The sequence below is a fragment of the Ochlerotatus camptorhynchus genome, unplaced genomic scaffold (genome assembly GCF_037179485.1).
Source record: "Ochlerotatus camptorhynchus isolate MF236.1 unplaced genomic scaffold, CSIRO-AGI_Acam_v1.1 ptg000209l, whole genome shotgun sequence".
Taxonomy (NCBI): domain Eukaryota; kingdom Metazoa; phylum Arthropoda; class Insecta; order Diptera; family Culicidae; genus Ochlerotatus; species Ochlerotatus camptorhynchus.
In genome coordinates this window covers 855,449-874,746 of record NW_027040699.1, presented here as the reverse complement: position 1 = coordinate 874,746, position 19,298 = coordinate 855,449, and the positions used below count along the sequence as shown (strand labels likewise).

General features: G+C 39.5%; 1 protein-coding gene across 1 annotated transcript in view; it reads right to left on the bottom strand.

Annotated features, from left to right (window-relative positions):
* Positions 1 to 238: 238 nt before the first annotated feature.
* Positions 239 to 19,298, bottom strand: part of LOC135703174 (paired mesoderm homeobox protein 2B-like) — a 119,001-nt gene continuing 99,941 nt past the window's right edge. The window contains exons 3-4 of the mRNA XM_065224296.1: positions 7,637 to 7,898; positions 239 to 597 (exon numbers count right to left, since the gene is read on the bottom strand). Coding sequence (XP_065080368.1) covers positions 239 to 597; positions 7,637 to 7,898 — 621 coding nt within the window. The remainder of the gene's footprint in view (positions 598 to 7,636; positions 7,899 to 19,298) is intronic.

Below are 19,298 nucleotides of genomic sequence, written 5' to 3'. Positions count from 1 at the left end.
CTGTTCCCTATTTGGCTCGGTTCTATGAAGCAGAAACATTATGATTTCCTCCCTTTATATGGGTAAAAAAGCGATTTCCAACTGTTGCCGACTACTAGGTCGGGTTAGTTTTCGCTCTTTGATTGTGACATAAAAAAAAAAAACCAATTTCTGTATCTACAACGACGGAGCTCGTCTTAAATCCTAAATCTCGCACTCTTAAACCTAAAACTTGGAATGCATAAAACTACTACTGCGCTTAGAACAGATGATTGGCGGCGGTGGTTTTGTTGAGCCCTCCGAGCGGATCCAGAAGGTACCCGGCGGCTCCACCGCCCGCTCCCAGCAGCGACGAAAACGGAGACGACAGCGCCGCCACCGCATGATGGTGATGATTCTGCAGATTGTGATTCATGCCCAAATGGTTGACCGCTGAGGATGCTTTCTGGCTTTGCAACAGCGGATTGCAGGACGAGCTCCATTTGTTGTTGTTATTGTTATTGTTGTTGCTGCTGGTGCTGCTGCTGCTGTGGTGGTGGTGGTGCGATCCGATGACTCCCCCACCGACACTACCGTGGTGCGGTCCCAGTCCGTTCAGATCCGAATCGGTGAGTTTTCCTACAAATGGAAAGGGAGGACATGTGTGTACGGTTAGTAAGTGGAAAATAGTTGTGACAGATATAGATGGCTTTCCGGAGTGGAAATGACGACGATGTGGGTTGTATGTTTTTCTTCCGTTCATCATAGCTATCATAATTCATAATTTATTGAGTCGCTGCGACGAAGTTAATAGAGAATCGGATCGAAGAAAGCCGTGCCTGGGAGCTAATGGAAAACTTGATCACAAAAACAAAAGAGCTGATGTCAGAGAATCGTCGCAGTATGCCAAGTGGTCCCATTTGCAATGGTTGCTTTGCTGGGTTCGTACATTTTTCATTAGAGAAGAACCTAGCGAACGACAAGCGAATGGTGCTTTTTCCGGGTTTTGTTTTTGCTTGGTGACAGAGGCGTAAGAAGGGAATTGTAGTGGGCGGTATATTGCCTGTTCGCAAAGATTTGCGAAGGACTAAAATATTACGTAGGGGAAATGGCTCTTATGTTGGCCTATGGATCTAAGATTGGGGTCAGTCGCTAAAAATCTGCTATTTATCAATTTTATCTAGATGAACGCGTCATTGGGACGGTACTAATGGATATTTTTGGTAGCTATTGAAAATTTAGTCGATTGCTGAATTTATGTATGGGCCCAAATTGGGGTCATTTAGGCCGACATTACATCCATTTCCCCTATTATTATTATTATTATTTTAGAACTTCTAGAACCGAAAGATTTTTAATTTAAGAATTTGTTCAAGTTTTTTAAATGTTAACCTTTACGTGCCTAACGTCTAAATATGCATTGGTTTCCAAATTCAATTGACTCTAAAAACATCATTTCTCAATCTTTTTCTGTGCATTATGTCAGAAATCTATTTAATTTTTTTGAATCCGTCAGGAAAAAAATTGAATCAATATATGGTTCCGGAGTTATTCTGGTTCCCGTTGGTGTCACTCTGAGACGGCATTTGGCTTTACGGTTCTGTAATGACTGTTCTGTAAACGGTGAAAAGTTCCGGTGAACTCAGGGAAGTGTCCAATTCTCAACAAGACCCAAAACCCATCGTGCGACATATCAAACTTCAAGATTTTGCCAAACTGGGCTGGTAATGGTCTTATTGACAGTCCATAGTCATACTAACCCTCCTGGGAATGTTTTGGTACCCCAAGAACTAAAACCCATCATATCAATTTCATGGTTTTCAAAACTCGGCTGATAATGGCCTTATTGAGAGGCCACGGTCACATTGGTCATCCCGGAGAAGTTCAAGTGTTAAAACTCGTCATGCGACACATCAAACTTCATGAACTCGGCCGGTGATGGCCTTATTGACAGTGCAGGGTCACACAAGCCTTCCCAGGCATGTTCCGGTACCCCCGGTACCCACGAAAAAGTGACCAATTCTCAACATCAGTGCACAGTCACACTAGCCCTCTCGGGCATGTTTCGGTACCCCACGGGAAGTGGCCATTTCTCAACAAGAACCAACAGCCGGCGTGCGACATATCAAACTTCATGATCTTATAAAAATCGGTTGGTAATGGCTTTATTGACAGTCACACTAGCCTTCCTGGGTATGGTCTGGTCCCCCGGAAATGTTCCTATGCCTCCGGGGAAGTGGCCAATTATCAACAAGAACCAAAACTTGTCATGCGACGCATCAAACTTCATGATTTTACAATACTTGGGCGATAATGGCCTTACTAATAGTTCACGGACACACTGTCCCTCCTGGGCATGTTCCGAGGCACCCGGGGAATTGGCCAATTTTTGACAAAAACCAAAATCCGTCGTGCGACATACCAAACTTCATGGTTTCTGAAAACTCGGTCGGTAATGGCCTTATTGAGAGTCTACGGTCACACTGGCCATCCCTGAAATGTTCCGGTGCCCGCGGGAAAATAGCCATTTCTCAACTAGAATTAAATCCCTTCGTTCGACACATCAAGCTTTATGATTTTGTTGAACTGGGTAAGTAGTGGCCATATTGAGAGTCCACGGCCATATTGAGTCTTCTGGGCATGTTCTAGTACCTCCAGAATGTTCCGATGCCCCCGGACAAATGGACAGTTTCCAACACGAACCGTATCAACATCGATGATGCACTCACATTCAGAACTTTCGTAACTAGGCATAACTGGAAACTAAACACATTTGGCACAAAGGGCTGAAACGTCGTCAATCTGCAAACAACTCGAATGAAGTCAAATTTCATATAAATCAGTACGCGAAACATAACACAATATAAAATAATAATAAATAAATAATGTAAGTCAGTAAGTAAGTAAGTAAGTAAGTTGGTAAGTAAGTAAGTAAGTAAGTAAGTAAGTAAGTAAGTATGTAAGTAAGTAAGTGAGTAAAAGTTCCCACCTATTTCCTGAAGTTAATTGACTGCCTTGATATTATTTGATCTCCGTTGAACCCTCCCCCCCTCATTTTTCTGATGTTTAACTTTCTTGAAGTTCACGGAACTTCTTTTAAAATATTGAAACTTCCCTAAGCATTCTAACAAACACTTGAGCAGGCTAAATGCTGAATAAGACTGCTGCATAAGGCTGATCTGCAGCTAAAATTGTTTGTTGGGTCCTAAGACGTTCCCTGAAGTTTTTGATACTACTCTGAAGCTTCTTAGTTTGCCAAGAAAATCTGCTGAACCCGCCACTTCACTAAATTTCTCGGGACTTCTGAAAGGTTATCAACATTTTCCTGAAATTGATGGAACTGTACTAAATTTTTCTTTCTCGAAGTTCTCCGAACATCCCTGAAGTTCTCAGAACTTTTAAAAGATACTGCAGCTTTCCTGAAGCTAATGCAGTTTCCTAGAAGTGTCCTAAACTTTTCCAGAAGTTCTTGGAACATTCCTTGTGTTCCCGCAGTCTGCTCAAATAACTTCCCAGAAATGTTTGGAGCTTCCTTTAAATTTTTCTTTAAAGTTCTTTAAATCTTTGCGAAGTAAATGGGATTGCCCTGAAGTTCACGAATCTTTCCTGGATTTCTCACTATTCTCCTGATGATGTTCCAGGAATTACCTTGAAAAAAAATTTAACCATTCTATTTTTATGGCTCCCGTTGTTTTCCTGAAATTAATGAAACTGTACTAAAGTTCCCGAAATTTGCCTGAAGCTTTCGGAATATCCCTGAAGTTCCCACACATTTTCTGATATTCATGAATCTTAAGTACTCGAATTTGCACAAAAGTTCACGTATCTAAATATCTTTAAACCTCCCTGAAGTTTTGGCAGGATCTGTAAACTTTCAGCAATTTTCCTTAAGTCAAAAGAACTGTTCTGAAGGTCTTTAATCTTCACAGAAGTTCAAAAATAAATCTTGAAACGTATGGAACTACCCTGAAGTTATCGGAACTTACTCTTCATGGTCATTAAACGTCCCTGAAGATCTGGGCGATCTTGAAATTCTTATGACCATTCTGAAGTATCCGGAGCTTCTTTGAAGTTCTTGTAGGTTTTTAAAAAAATCAAATCTTCCTGGAGGTTTCCAATAATGTTCATAAAAATAATAGAACTGGAAGAAAGTTCTCCAAATGTTTTGAACTTTGAGGAATTTCTCTAAGTAAGTAAGTAAGTAAGTAAGTAAGTAAGTAAGTAAGTAAGTAAGTAAGTAAGTAAGTAAGTAAGTAAGTAAGTAAGTAAGTAAGTAAGTAAGTAAGTAAGTAAGTAAGTAAGTAAGTAAGTAAGTAAGTAAGTAAGTAAGTAAGTAAGTAAGTAAGTAAGTAAGTAAGTAAGTAAGTAAGTAAGTAAGTAAGTAAGTAAGTAAGTAAGTAAGTAAGTAAGTAAGTAAGTAAGTAAGTAAGTAAGTAAGTAAGTAAGTAAGTAAGTAAGTAAGTAAGTAAGTAAGTAAGTAAGTAAGTAAGTAAGTAAGTAAGTAAGTAAGTAAGTAAGTAAGTAAGTAAGTAAGTAAGTAAGTAAGTAAGTAAGTAAGTAAGTAAGTAAGTAAGTAAGTAAGTAAGTAAGTAAGTAAGTAAGTAAGTAAGTAAGTAAGTAAGTAAGTAAGTAAGTAAGTAAGTAAGTAAGTAAGTAAGTAAGTAAGTAAGTAAGTAAGTAAGTAAGTAAGTAAGTAAGTAAGTAAGTAAGTAAGTAAGTAAGTAAGTAAGTAAGTAAGTAAGTAAGTAAGTAAGTAAGTAAGTAAGTAAGTTAGTTAGTTAGTTAGTTAGTTAGTTAGTTAGTTAGTTAGTTAGTTAGTTAGTTAGTTAGTTAGTTAGTTAGTTAGTTAGTTAGTTAGTTAGTTAGTTAGTTAGTTAGTTAGTTAGTTAGTTAGTTAGTTAGTTAGTTAGTTAGTTAGTTAGTTAGTTAGTTAGTTAGTTAGTTAGTTAGTTAGTTAGTTAGTTAGTTAGTTAGTTAGTTAGTTAGTTAGTTAGTTAGTTAGTTAGTTAGTTAGTTAGTTAGTTAGTTAGTTAGTTAGTTAGTTAGTTAGTTAGTTAGTTAGTTAGTTAGTTAGTTAGTTAGTTAGTTAGTTAGTTAGTTAGTTAGTTAGTTAGTTAGTTAGTTAGTTAGTTAGTTAGTTAGTTAGTTAGTTAGTTAGTTAGTTAGTTAGTTAGTTAGTTAGTTAGTTAGTTAGTTAGTTAGTTAGTTAGTTAGTTAGTTAGTTAGTTAGTTAGTTAGTTAGTTAGTTAGTTAGTTAGTTAGTTAGTTAGTTAGTTAGTTAGTTAGTTAGTTAGTTAGTTAGTTAGTTAGTTAGTTAGTTAGTTAGTTAGTTAGTTAGTTAGTTAGTTAGTTAGTTAGTTAGTTAGTTAGTTAGTTAGTTAGTTAGTTAGTTAGTTAGTTAGTTAGTTAGTTAGTTAGTTAGTTAGTTAGTTAGTTAGTTAGTTAGTTAGTTAGTTAGTTAGTTAGTTAGTTAGTTAGTTAGTTAGTTAGTTAGTTAGTTAGTTAGTTAGTTAGTTAGTTAGTTAGTTAGTTAGTTAGTTAGTTAGTTAGTTAGTTAGTTAGTTAGTTAGTTAGTTAGTTAGTTAGTTAGTTAGTTAGTTAGTTAGTTAGTTAGTTAGTTAGTTAGTTAGTTAGTTAGTTAGTTAGTTAGTTAGTTAGTTAGTTAGTTAGTTAGTTAGTTAGTTAGTTAGTTAGTTAGTTAGTTAGTTAGTTAGTTAGTTAGTTAGTTAGTTAGTTAGTTAGTTAGTTAGTTAGTTAGTTAGTTAGTTAGTTAGTTAGTTAGTTAGTTAGTTAGTTAGGAAATTCCTGTTAGGAGAATTAACCACTAGCAGCAGTTGGCACGCAATCCAGGTGCATATCGCCATGAAATGCACCATACAAAGCAAGTACACACTTAGATTTTTCTACCGAGATCGGCTGTGCAAATCTCGGCAAAAAAAGTTTTACTGAGATATCAGCAAACATTTCATTTGTTTGCTGAGATCCAGCTAAAGCATTATCCGAGACTCAACAATCAAATGTCACTTTTGCTGAGATCTCAGTGAAACTTATTTTGCCGAGATTTGCACAGCCGAGCTCGGTAGAAAAAACTAAGTGTGTAGGGTAGAATAGCTTAGTAAGCACTTTTAGTGCATAAATAGGTAGTGAACGTGAGGTTCGTTTTCTTTTTCCAGCTTTCAGCGCAGAGGGCTAGTAATAAGTGTTCATGTGTAATTAAGGAAGAATAAATTTGTGAACTTGTAACTTTTTAAAAAAGTGATTTCTGGAAGAGAAAATCCTAACTTGAATTGCTCACATTTTACCGAACAGTTCAGCTAATGAGATTTCGGATAAAATAACCGTAATCATCGATTATTTTTAAGTGTGTACCCTTCTATAGTTCTCTCTATTTGGCCATTAAGTTCATAGTAGTTCTATTAGAAAACATCTGAACTAAAATAGAAGATTACATCTTAAGACTTCTTTATTAATCCGACCCTACATAAACGATCACCCGAATGGTAAAATTATGCCACAACCCCGTACAGACTATGGCTTATATCATGTAATATAGGCTGTCTTGCAATGAGCACTCTTACATAGGATTTTAAGTGAAAACTAGATGTATGAGTGCTCATTGCAAGACACCCTATATTACATGATATAAGCCATAGTCTGTACGGGGTATAATAAGCACTTTTTATGATATTGGGTTAGTCGAAACAAAGCCTTTTTCGTATGAACGCTTGTATGAAACAGTCGTTTCGTCCTGGTTACATAATGTGGCCCCTGGTCTTAGAAATTCACTACTTGTAAAGCCTCTTCTGAAGCCCTAGAAGTCGAAAGTTCTCCGAAGTGTTATATATGTAGAACAGGTTTGGAGGATATATAGCAAAATACTTCAAAAGAATCCAAGGTATTGACTTTACGATGAACTTCTGTGCCCGGATCCGAGTCATATCCCAGAGCATGCTAAGCAGTCGTTTGGGGACTTTATGGTTAGATTTCTGGATGTCATGAGTAAGTTCCACCAATTGGAAGCAAAACCTCGCTACACCACTGACTCCAAACCAAAAGACAGACGCCAACGAGCCAAGGAAAATCAAGACCTATCAGGATCAAACATTACACCATTCTTGCTCTACTTTTGTCCTGTTTTTGCCAAAAGTTTGTTCCACTAAACATACATACCATCTTCAACACATTCACACGCACACACACACAATCACATACACGGAAGAAAACTTCAACGTAAGTACATGTGATAAGGCACTTTACAGTTTTCAGTTTACACGGCTTTCTCCATGTAGAGCCCGACTGCGCTCTGCTGGGACCGTCTTGTTTTCTCTTTATTCGTCGTCGTTTTCATTTCGCTGCAAAAACAGATGAAATCCCTGGAAATGGCGAATAACGTTGGCAGGGGGTGGAGATGGCAGGAAGAATGATGCTGCCTACCCTAGTCGTGCCCATGTGTTTGTGTGCGTCGTCCAAGCTACTATGGTGACGGTTCAAGGCGCGACATTTCCCGAAAATAATGTGACGTTAATTCGTATAAATGAACGGTGTAACAAGCAATTTCCTTGATTAAACAATTCCATCTATTATTCAATCCAAGTCGGCTGGCTTTCTTTTCTATTAGGAATCCATTCCGCTCGCTGCTCCGTCAGAATTCCAAAAAACAGAGGAAAACAAAACTTACCATTAATAGGTTTGATATCTCCGTTCGATTGGTGGGAGGAAGCACTCGAGTTGGGTGTGGTGGAAACCGTCGACAGCGGTGAGCCCGGTTTGATGTCCTTGGGGGTCGTACTTCCGCCGGACGTTTTCTGCTCCGACTTCACCGACGACGAGTCCGGATTGTTGTTGTTGCTCGTGTTGCTATTGTTGTTATTGCTGGAGACTTTCTGCTGAGCGATCCGTTCCTGCTTCCGGAATTTGGCCCGCCGGTTCTGGAACCAAACCTGCGGGAAGAAAAAAAAAAAAATAATGGGAAAAGCATCTTTTATAACCTTAATTTAAACTCGCGAGTCGCATAGGAAAAGGAACTAATTATCATTCGGGTGCTTATTTTTCATGCTCGCATAAATGGGAATGTTTATGCCGATTCGGGGCCGGAGTAGGGTGAGGGAGAAGGGATTATGTCGTGACATTTATTAGCGCGCAGAAGAGTGTTGCTGCTGTGCTTATTTTCGGATCGCTTGTTTCCTTCCGATTTTTTGAGGTTGGATTATGTCTTGTGCGTTCTGCTCTGACGTTGTTGGTTGACGTCGCGACGGTGAAGAGAAATCTTGCCGACGCAAAACGTACACAGCAGGATGGGGGATGGAATGTGTTCAAATTAATTAGCTAATATTTGCGAGCAGATTAATGAAATGACAATGAATTTGCTGCCGGGGAAATTGAGTGAGGGAAACGGTTGACGGTTTTGGAATCGGTTGAGACGAGAGTGAACTTTCATGTTTTGGAATTTAAATTCAACTATTAAACCACGAAGAAGAGGTGTCGTACCGAATTTTTTGTTGTAATAATGGAATTGTCCCCTACTACAGATTCCCCCGGGGGTACTTCGGTGTTTCCGCAAGTGGCCAATGTGGAAAATGATCCATTTAAAGTTTTTAGAAATTCTACTGATGTAAAACTATGAAGAAAGAGGTGTCACACTGCATGTTTTTTGTAAAAATGAATTTGTCCCCTACTACAGGTTCCCCTGAGGGCACTCCGGTGGTTCCGGAAGCGGCCAATGTGGTCAATGATCTATTTAAATTCTATAAAAAGCCTATTGGTAAAAAAAAAACATGAAGAAAGAGGTTTCACACGGTATGTTTTGTTGTAAAAATGAATTTGTCCCCTAGTATAGGTTCCCCGGGAGCACTCTGATCCATTTAAAGTCTTAATAAAGCCTCTTGGTAAATAAAAAAAACATGAAGAAAGAGGTGTCACATGACAAAGAACTGACCGCACTCAGAACCCTCCCTCAGGACCGATTCCAGGAAAATGGCCATATCTCGGTTAATTCTGAGCCGATTTTAGCTCTTGGTGCGTCATTCGCTATGGAAATGGTTTTATTTTTGGCTTATGAACAAAAAACACAGATTAATAACGGACACCTTGATAAAAACTCATCACAAATTTAGCAATTTAGACATGTCCTTCGGAAACCCGGAATATCTCCGGCATCCGATAGCCATGGTCACTTGCATTGCCTCACCATGAGACTTGATTAGTTTTCCAGTCGAATGCTTCTTGAAGATTAAAAATCTAACAATATTGAACGAAGTAACAACAGTCCAGAGTTGGTCAAAATTTTGCTAGTACCCTATAATTCTCACAACCCCTGTATAGTGAAAAATTTACAGTTTTCATTAAATTATGAGGTGTTAACGATTGCATTTTAAAAAATGCACTTAAATTGTCGATTTTTCATGGGTTTACTTCCATCCGCACTGACGAAACTATACCCATGCAGCATCAATCATAGGAACCCATGAGTCAGCAGACAAAATTTGACAGCTCTATCAGTTGAACTCTAACCGTGATGGCAAAAACCGTTCAGAAGTGTGCGCGTTCAAAGAATCGCACCCCGCCGCGTCGAAAACGGCCATCGTTCGGCACTTTGTGGGCGCCGGATACGCCCGTTCCGGCATCTACAACATCTTGGCACTATTAGACAACAATCAGAGTATCGAAAGAAAGCCCGGTTCCAGACGGCCGACGACCCTGAGCGACAAGAAGCTCCAAAGGATGTTGAAGAGGAAGACCGAGGGAAGAGTGGCTACATCGCTGCGTGCGCTTGGCCGGAAGGTCGTTGCAACCGGCCAAACAGTGAATATACATGTCAGAAAGCGGAAGTCACGTTCACTGGTTTCGGAGCTGCAGACAATGACGCAGCGGCAGCGGCTGAATAAGATGGTCAACTCGTTTTTCCCGGCGAATCGCGACGTGGCGGTGGTGATGAACGACGAGACCTATCTCACCCTGGATGGCAACGACTGGCAGGGCACTTCGTATTTTACTTCCCTCACGAAGGAAGTGAGCTCCGAGGTGAAGTTCATTTCACACACCAAGTGAAATGAAGGTGCTGCTGTGGCTGACAATCAGCGAGAAGGGGATGTCAAAGCCGCTCCTCTTTCGCTCCGGACTGGCCGTGAACGGGGAAATTTATAGTACGAAATGCCTGCCGGAAGTTGCGTCGTTCATCAAGAAATACCATCGGCCCACTACTCGAAGCGTTTGTTGGAGGAGATTGAGCGGCTGAATATCGATGTGGTACTCAAGTCGGCTAACCCGCCTAACGTCCCCCAGCTGCGTCCCATCGAGAATTTTTGGGCCAACCTGAAGCGTAAGAGTTACTCCAACAATTTTGTCGTGAAAACTGAGGAGGAATTGATAAATAAAACGAAGAAAGAACTCAAAAACATGCCTACACCTAAACGCATATTTTCGTCCGCCATGGCGAATGTTCCGGTTAACTGCCGGAAGGCTGCTCTCAAGGGCGTAGAATGTTTTTGCAAGTAAGCTTAAATAATTACCTTCCATGGGAAATTTATCAAAAGAAATTATCGTCTGATTTTTTTTTAACACCATTCGAAAAAAGTCCTATTTTTTTAATGCAAACGTTACAGAAGCTGTTACAGTTTGACATGTGTCGAGGTAAGACAGCCACCTTTGGTTGATTGAAACTGAATGCGTAAATGACAATATTTCTTTTTTGAAATGTATCACACTTTTTTTTAAGAAAACATTTGTAGATCTGTCATCAGAATGAACTCGTGATATGGAGGCCCCGAGGGATCCACCAGAAAATCCGGAGTTGTCAATTCATAAAAGTAGGTTCAGGACTTCTAACAAGCTTTTGTTACCGGCATTATAAGGCATTCCAAATGGTGATGGTACACAAGTAAATTAGGAATTCCTTCACTGAAGTCCACACGTAGACTAGTGTCACGTAGTAAGAGAATGCTGAACTAACTATCGCCCAAATTTGAAGACATTGATTACCTGAACAAGTTTCCCGAAGACGGTAACATCTTAAATAGTAAAGATCTCAAGATATACTTTGTACAAGAAATTGACTGGGCACATTAGCGCCGCATAGTGAGAAAAATCTATACTACTGTACTCTATCCGTCTTTACCTACAGTGCAATTTTTCCGAAGACAGTAACCTTTTATATGGCCAGGATGGAGCCGTCTTACCCCTAGAGGTGGCCAACCTTACCCCGCATGATTTTTTTTCCTTTCATTATTTAGTCTTATTCTGATTCGTGATAAAACATCATCAAACAATTTTTTTTTTATGAAAATCAATGTAATTAGGGAAAGTACTCTAATGATCAATAATCACTCAATTTATAGCAGACATTATATAAAGTTTTGGATAAATTTTACTTCAAGTTTAGGGTTGCCGTCTTAACCCGTCGTCCTCAGTAAGGTTACTCAAATCCTAAACTTAATATGAATTTAATTATGCTTAAAAAGGCAAACTTGTGGAATTCTGTTTGATCTATTCTAAACAGTGCAAAGCGTTTTGTTTTTATCTAGAGGAGAATTTCTTTTTTTTGTAAATTGCTTTATTTGTTCAGGCTCAATCGAATAAACTTTACAGAGCCGAGTCACTTCCATTATACATGAGTTAGGGGAGACTTAGACTTGCACCATTTTAAAAAAAGATACTATGTACAGTGACTCAATAAAATGTAAATATATGTTTAAGGAAATTCTTTCAAAACACTGTTGCTAGATATATTTCTAATTTTTTAAATTGAATTTGAGCTGAGTCTGAAAGAAGTTTGAGAAATTTTAGTAAACAGCTCAATTTGATTTTTTTTTCGAAATGAGCAGATTCCAGTGAAATATGATGCATATAAAATATCTTTGAGGTTACTACAAGGTTACAAGGCATAGAATACACTTTACTGTATAGAAATGATCAAGTGGTTGTAATCGAATATATTAGTTTTATATATTATCGGAAAAATCGGGAAAATTTAAGATTTTCCAAATGGAAATTCAGTGGCCACCCCAAACTTTTCGAAAAATCTATTTGAGAAGTGATAATCGATTACTTGAATGCAAATCGGATATCACAAATAGTGTATTCTCCTTTTATGCATTCATAGGGCACCCATTAAAACCCAATCGTCTTAAGGGACCACCTTAACCGCTTTCAAACACTAGCATATTCGTCGATGTAGCATCCTCTCTGGAGGGACCAAATCTCTTCTCTGATCGCAACCGTTTACCCGCGTAACCCGAATAAATAATTAATACCAAAATCCTCCTCTTCAGTGACTTTCATTCTCAATCCTCGTCCCTCCCTCTCTGGTGGCAGTGTTGTAGCGTAAAAAGAAACCAAGTCAAGGGACCCGCAACCGCACTAATTCGATCCTAATTCGATTTGCATCGCAAAACCACCTCCACCCCCATCGAAAAGCGCCCCTGCGTCTCAGCCATTATTGCATTGGCGAAAGTTGGGTCAAATCGGAGAAAGGTCGTAAAGAAACCACCGATTTTTATAGTTTATAGCCGGGTCCCTCCGTTCGGCGCCACCGTCCTCGCCTCAGGAGAAGGCTGATTAAATTATGGGTTAGCAAAGTTTCTTTCACGATCGTCAAAAGTCATGCTCTTTAATGTTTAAAATCGTGTTTTTGGGTTCTCCAGCGCGTGTGTGTAGGGAATCGAAATGTGCCAATAAATATTTTTACGGCCATTCAAATATTCACGTACGCATTTGGCTATAAAAAAACGAGTTCTATTTTAAACAAAATAACACCATCCAGGATTGCGTTGCCGCAACTTTCGAACCCTGCACAGTTTTTCGGTCTCAAATTTGTAGCATTAAATTGTTGGAACAATCCGAGCAGGCCATGCAATCCATACCTTCGCCAAAAGTTGACAGATGTTTGCAAGCGTAACGTGAGTAAACATTCTCCCACTAAACCTGCACAGACTAAATTCCGCCCCCTAAGGTGATAGCTTGTGTGTCTGTGTGTGTGTGTGCGTGGTGTTGGTGTGGCGATAATAAATGTCAATCCGTAAAGGCCAGCAGCGGCGGAAAAGTCTCGGAGCACCCCTCGTTCATTAGAAACGCGACATCATAATCAATGAATGGGAAAACGGCCAGCAAAAGCAGGGGAAGCAGGGTGACTGGAAGCAATAAACTAAATACAGAAGTTAGCAAGCAATGTTTATCCTCTTAGCGGGAATAACGAAGCACTTGTGCCAATATTTTTACTTCATCATCTCTGTTTGATAGCGTGTGGACCGGATGGATTCGGATCTCGAGGGCTAGCTGTAGGGGTTGCTGGGTGGTGACTGGTGGTGGTTTTGAGAATAGGGTCGGTCGGTGACATTGTATTGTTTTGCAAACGATACTGTTTTGCCTTGCTGGTGTTGTTTTATCCAGGTTCAATTCCGAAGATGTCGTTAAACTGAATATCATATGCAGGGCGGGCTCGATCATCGGAAATTCAAATTATCAGCCCTAGTCTGCGAGTTTTGTGACTCTCTGTGTGTCGCTAGTGAGGTGACCAAAATCAGGTCATGTGAGGGGATTCTCCGTGCGAATCAAATGGAGAGTCACCTCACACGACGTGATTTTTGTCACTACACTAGATAGTCACACGACTAGGAGAATAATTTTCTTTTTTTTTTCTTGATAATCGAATGTACCGATTATTCTTTGTTTTTTTGCGAATATTTTCATCAGTTATTTGATACATATGTCGCTTGGAAAACGTGTATAGTATCTGGATTTGTACCAATCGAACTTCGTAAGAAATTCACTGTAATGAAAAGCCTTATTTTCAAGGGCTGTTTGGAAGAACGAATCAAAACTAATTACAGATACTCTTTTCGGAAGTCTGCTCGACAACCGTTGAAAAGCAACTACTACAAAATTTCTGCTGCAGTCGGCACAATTTAGCAACCGTTCAGATGAGTTTCATCCCTACAGATGCAGGGGGTTTCGCTTTAGATGAACTGAGTTTTGTCAGATTGAATGAATTCATGATGCATAAAATACTTTGAACTTTACAACAGTAAACAAAATATTCATCCTTAGCAACGATTGGCAAAACGTCGCGTGTGCCCTAAGGTGCCGAAAAGTGTGCGATGTTGTGTTTCGGCACAGTGTGCAGAGTTGATTGCCCCTAGATGGAATCATAAGATAAGAATGAATTGTAACCACTCCAATGCATAGATATTAATATTTGACAAAAATGAGTGAATGATAAATTAATCCATCAAGTAACTTCCAGTGATGCTAGATTTCTTTGAAGTCAGTCCTGTAGATGTCGAAACTTGTGGAAGTGATGAGCAAGGAGTGGGAATTTGGCATGGTGCCATTTTCCGGATTACGGAAGGGTGCATCCTAGGGGCATGCCACTCTAAACTTTAGTTCCAATATTTAGTAAATATTTATAAATATCTCATAAGTATCGCTAAGTATTTTTAAGTATTTTAATTCTAGGTTTTATTTTCATCGTAGTAACATTTGTTTTATGACCAGTTGCTAGTGCTGTGTTTGTTGTTTTTTGCTCCATCTGTTCGATAATTTTAGTCGCGTGATCTGATCATTTTTTAGAGTTTAAAATGAGTTTATTTGAAATGAAGTGTACATTCATTGTAAGGGGTACGTGTTTCAAATCTGCATACGAAAGGATATAATAAAATGTTTGTTTTTCAGTTATCTAAAATGTGAAAATGAAGTACACCAAGTCTTGTTGATCCGTTTTCTCCAACATCAGGATCCTAGAAGACGATTTTGAAACCAAAGAGCTTTAAATGTGTACAGTCCCCTACAATTAAAGAACATTTAATTACTGTACAGTCAGTCTAGTGTGTTCATCATATGGAAGTGTTCCACATTTGTGGAATAATGCATGTTGTTGTTGACTGTATGTATTATGAAATGAAAGCTGAACACTGAAACTGTTTATTCTCAACACTACTAAAAATTTAACAGGCTAATCATACTTTACCGAACCACCGAATCTATAAATAACATTTGAAAATTACAATATGGTTTTTAAACGATAAAATGAAAAATGGAAAATTGAGCAATTTTGTAAGGTTATCGTTCAGCTCATTAACCAGTTTAATTTTTTTTTTTTTTTTTTTTTATATCTTTATTAAGGAGACTTTTAGCCGTTGGCTGGCTCGTCTCCGACCAGTTTAATGAGCATGCCCCCAATATCACCACATTTTTTTATAATCTGTGACCTAAAATCATTGCAACTATCCACTAGAAGCTAGTTCAAGTCTCTAAGGGAGCACCCATTAAGTACGTCATACCCTTAGGGGGGAGGGGAATTTACAAATATGTGACAAGCAATGCATTAGGTATTGGAACAACTTGACGAATGGGAAGGGGGTACATTTTCTCAAATTTTTGCGAGGAATACTTAATGCATGCTTTCCAACTCAATGGTTCCAACTCTATTGGTTTCTTTAGGGTGAAATGATAGATTTTCTTCAAACTAAACCTGTAGGACCATAATGTCCACATGGGAATGTTCAAAGTAAGTGCCTGTAAGAAAAATATCAGGTGAATTGAATGTTATGATAGTCAATTTTAATAACCGTTCTAAATTTTGTTCTGAGCCGATTTTTCGATTTAAACTTGTCCAACTTGGCGACCTTTATGAGCTTCAAGTAGAATGGCATCGTATGGGAGGAAATCCATGGGAATGTTGTTCATTTCTGCAGCCCATAACGCTACGGAAGCTATGAGCCTCGGCTCTCCGGATGACACAAGTTCCGATTCAGCTCCCATCAGCTTAAATGTCCGTAGTCATTTTCACAGGATCAAGATTGGATAGTGGATTAAAACCTCCGTGAAAACTATACTTATAACACGAGTCATTTCCAGATCTGTATTTTGAACGATACATTTAAACGAGCAATAGTCGAAATGTTTCAATGGCCATCAGTATAACTTCCTCTTGAGACTGGATCAACGAGTCACGTACGATACGGTCAGTGGCGTGTAGTTAATTCTATTAATATTGAAACTCACAACTGTTTGACACCGGGAGCTTCTACGCCGTTCCTGAAGGGGACGTGTCTACATCCCTGACTGCTGGTCTAAGCCAGTTGTCAGTTGTTGTGGTGCGCACCAAAGGCTATGAGAAGCTTTACAAAAAGGGTTCATTTAGGCTTCAATTTAATGGTTTTATTGATCCAATGGTGGGCGGGAAAAACACTTACGCTCCTGCAATAGAGAAACCAGCCGCTGTCGATGACAAGCTACCGATCTTCGTAGCTATCGGTGGCTTTAGTGTGGACTGATCTCAGATCCTGGGAGATCACGGACGTTAGCTGTCCCAGAGGTTGAAATCTCGGTCTCCGAAAGGCACAGTATCACCGCTGTTCACACACTACCTTCCAAAAGTGCACTCTAAGAACGTGCCTCACGTCTCTGAATCCTATCCAAATTTCACCAGATCCACTCTGTTCCACAGCTCCAGACTCACTGACCTTCTCGCCTCTTCATCGTAGCTCATCCACCACCCAGCAACTTCCTTTCGTTATGCGTTTTGCTCTATAGTCAAATCCAACCAACCACCGGCCACCCGTGGCGCTATTGTCGTAGCGGTGATAAAAATGTAAAACATCTGTCAAACGTGACTCATATAAGAATTTTCGCTTTTTAAATTGGATATTTGCCTTGTTTTGTACGTTTTTAGTGATCAAAAAGCTTGTAAAATTGTAGGAAAAGAAGTCTTCTTCAAAATGGCATTTCAATGCGTTTGGACGGAATTGAAACTCGTAGGACGAACTTGGAATCAAGAAGCAGTGTTAGATTTTTAACAATATCTCAGCAATGTGTGGCTCTTTATCAAATCCAACGGTACGTATGGAAAGGGGAAGTCATCTTTCATATCTTTCAGTTATTGTTAAAACCCGTTCAAAAAAGAGAGGTAAAGCGTGGGCTGTGCTTAGTAGGACGGACATTAGATCGAACACCCTACGTGTTCTGAAGAAATCTCTGCTGAATAATCTGAAGAATCTCTGGTTAGAAATCGTAAACCACATTGAAGATATTTGTTCAATGAAAATTCATTGTCTTCTCTGGCGATTGAAATTGTACTATGAGTGAGGGTGGGGCAGGGAGTTAAGAATATAATTCTAGATTGCTTTTCAACGGAACATATCTGCTTTTGTAAACAAAGATTCCAACAAGGGGTAGGTCAGTCCGCACACCAATCTTGGGTCATCTTTTTTGTCAGTGTACCGCAAGTATGCCGATTGTGCTGGTCATAGAGCAAGCTGCGATTGTTTGTAAAATACCCATCTCGGCAACCCGGTATTTCTGACATCTTGGATGGTTTGGTTTGAAATCGCAAGGATTAAACGGATTGAGGATGACGCGGAAAGTGGCTGGTGTGCGAAATTTCGGTGTTTTGTGACCATAGGGAAATGAAAGTCCTGTGTGTTAGTGTTTTATAATTCCCTCAAAGACAGACCAGAAACGTAGTCTTTCGGCCGGAAATAGTTGGAACCGGTGGAGAGCATTGTCGGAGACCGACTATAGAGGGTGATGAATCGACTTCTTTAGTTTGTTTTGTATGAGTTGCAGCATTATTTCAATTAAGGGTACTAATGAGGTCTGACTAACTGCCTCTTCCTCTTGAGTCCGCTTTAGAACCTACATTTCGTATTTAGATCTATAAGTGAACTGCTGGTCTGAGTTCCTTTCTTCTTCTTCTTATTCGCATTTCAAGCTTATTGCATACGCATATAAGCTTATTGCGTGCTCTCAACTTAGTGTTCTAGATGCACTTCCACATTTATTGATTGAGAGCTTTCGATGCCTGTACTATTTTTGCATTGGTATAATTATGTGGCAAGTCCAATCATACTTCTATGCCCAGGGAAGTTGAGAAATTTTCCAACCCGAAAAATTCCTAGACCGGACCGGGAATCGAACCCAGCCACCTCCAGCATGGTCTTGCTTTGTAGCTGCGCCTTTACCGACTGAGCTAAGGGAGGCCCTTCTGAGTTCCTTTGGTATATTCAATTAGAAGATGTTCCTGAACTTGCAGTCAAACAGCACGTAATGTTCTGAACAACTTCAATGACAGTTGTCCAGCAGTGCTCCCATTTAGTTACAACAATCTAATGCCTACGAGATTGTGCTGAAGGTATGCCGAAAATGTGCCGATGGATGTGCCCAAGCTGTGTAGAATATAATTTCGGCACAATGTACTGAGTGACTTACCCCTTGGATGCCAACGTAATTTTTTTGAAACTCGCAGCACTCTCACCCAAGCTTACACCACCATCTGAAAGGGTCATGTTTCCCCAACATGGTATTGTTAGTATCCATGGGATTGCTAAGATTTTAAATCTTTGTTTACAAAATCAGATAGGTTCCTTTGGAAAAGTAATCGAGAATTGATTAAAGCGTCACCGGACAGGCGTTCTAGTGAGTAAGTTTCATGATTATAATGAGACCGCACACTTAGATTTTTTGCTGAGATGGGCACCACCGAGCAGCTCGGCATTTTATTTTGCTGGATCTCAGTAAAAAACTTGTCGTTAGTTGAGATCTAGGCAAAATTACCGTTTGTTAGATGAATCTCGGCAAGCTTTTCACTGAAATCCAGCAAAATAAAATGCCAAGCTGCTCGGTGGTGCCAATCTCGGCAAAAAAAAACTAAGTGTGTGGATGATAAATTTAACAGAAAGCTCAGTTAAATAATCAACTTGCAGGAAATCTTTTCGATATTCCCAGTACTAAATAATGTCTAAACCCGAGTTTTCGCAAAATTGGAGCCAGATTGAAAGTTGCCTAATGGTTTCATTCAGTAAATCCTGACCCTTTTGAATAGACTGGCTAGCAGATTTTCAGTGAGCCTTTTCCTAAGAGCATCTCCACCGCTAGTTCTCATTTCGGTCGTTAAATGACGCCCCGAATGGGTCTCTATTTAGTTTAGAAACCCGACAAAACTCGATTTCCCACCGCGGGTTGCCAAATAACATCTTCGTCTTTTTTTTAGGAATGTGAAAGAGTTCGAAGTCCGATCCCGGCAGGGATTCCGAAGCTGGATCCCGGCAGGGAGTTTGAAGCCGGATCTTTTTGAAGGTGAGTGAATGTATTTAATAAAATTTAAGAGGATTGGAAGTAGACCCCGATGGAAATCCGATGACGCATAGTAATGAATCAGTTTGCAACTCAAAGTTCTCACGCAACACTAGAAAAGGGCCTATCATAGCGGATTGATTCTCCTCAACGATTTTTTCTTTCGCGAATAACCCGACTGCAAATGAATTTCCTATTCAGTGTGTTGTTTCAGGCGCAAGCTAACACCATCTTCTGTCGAGCTGTGCTGCAAGCTTAACGAGAAATTCGTTTAT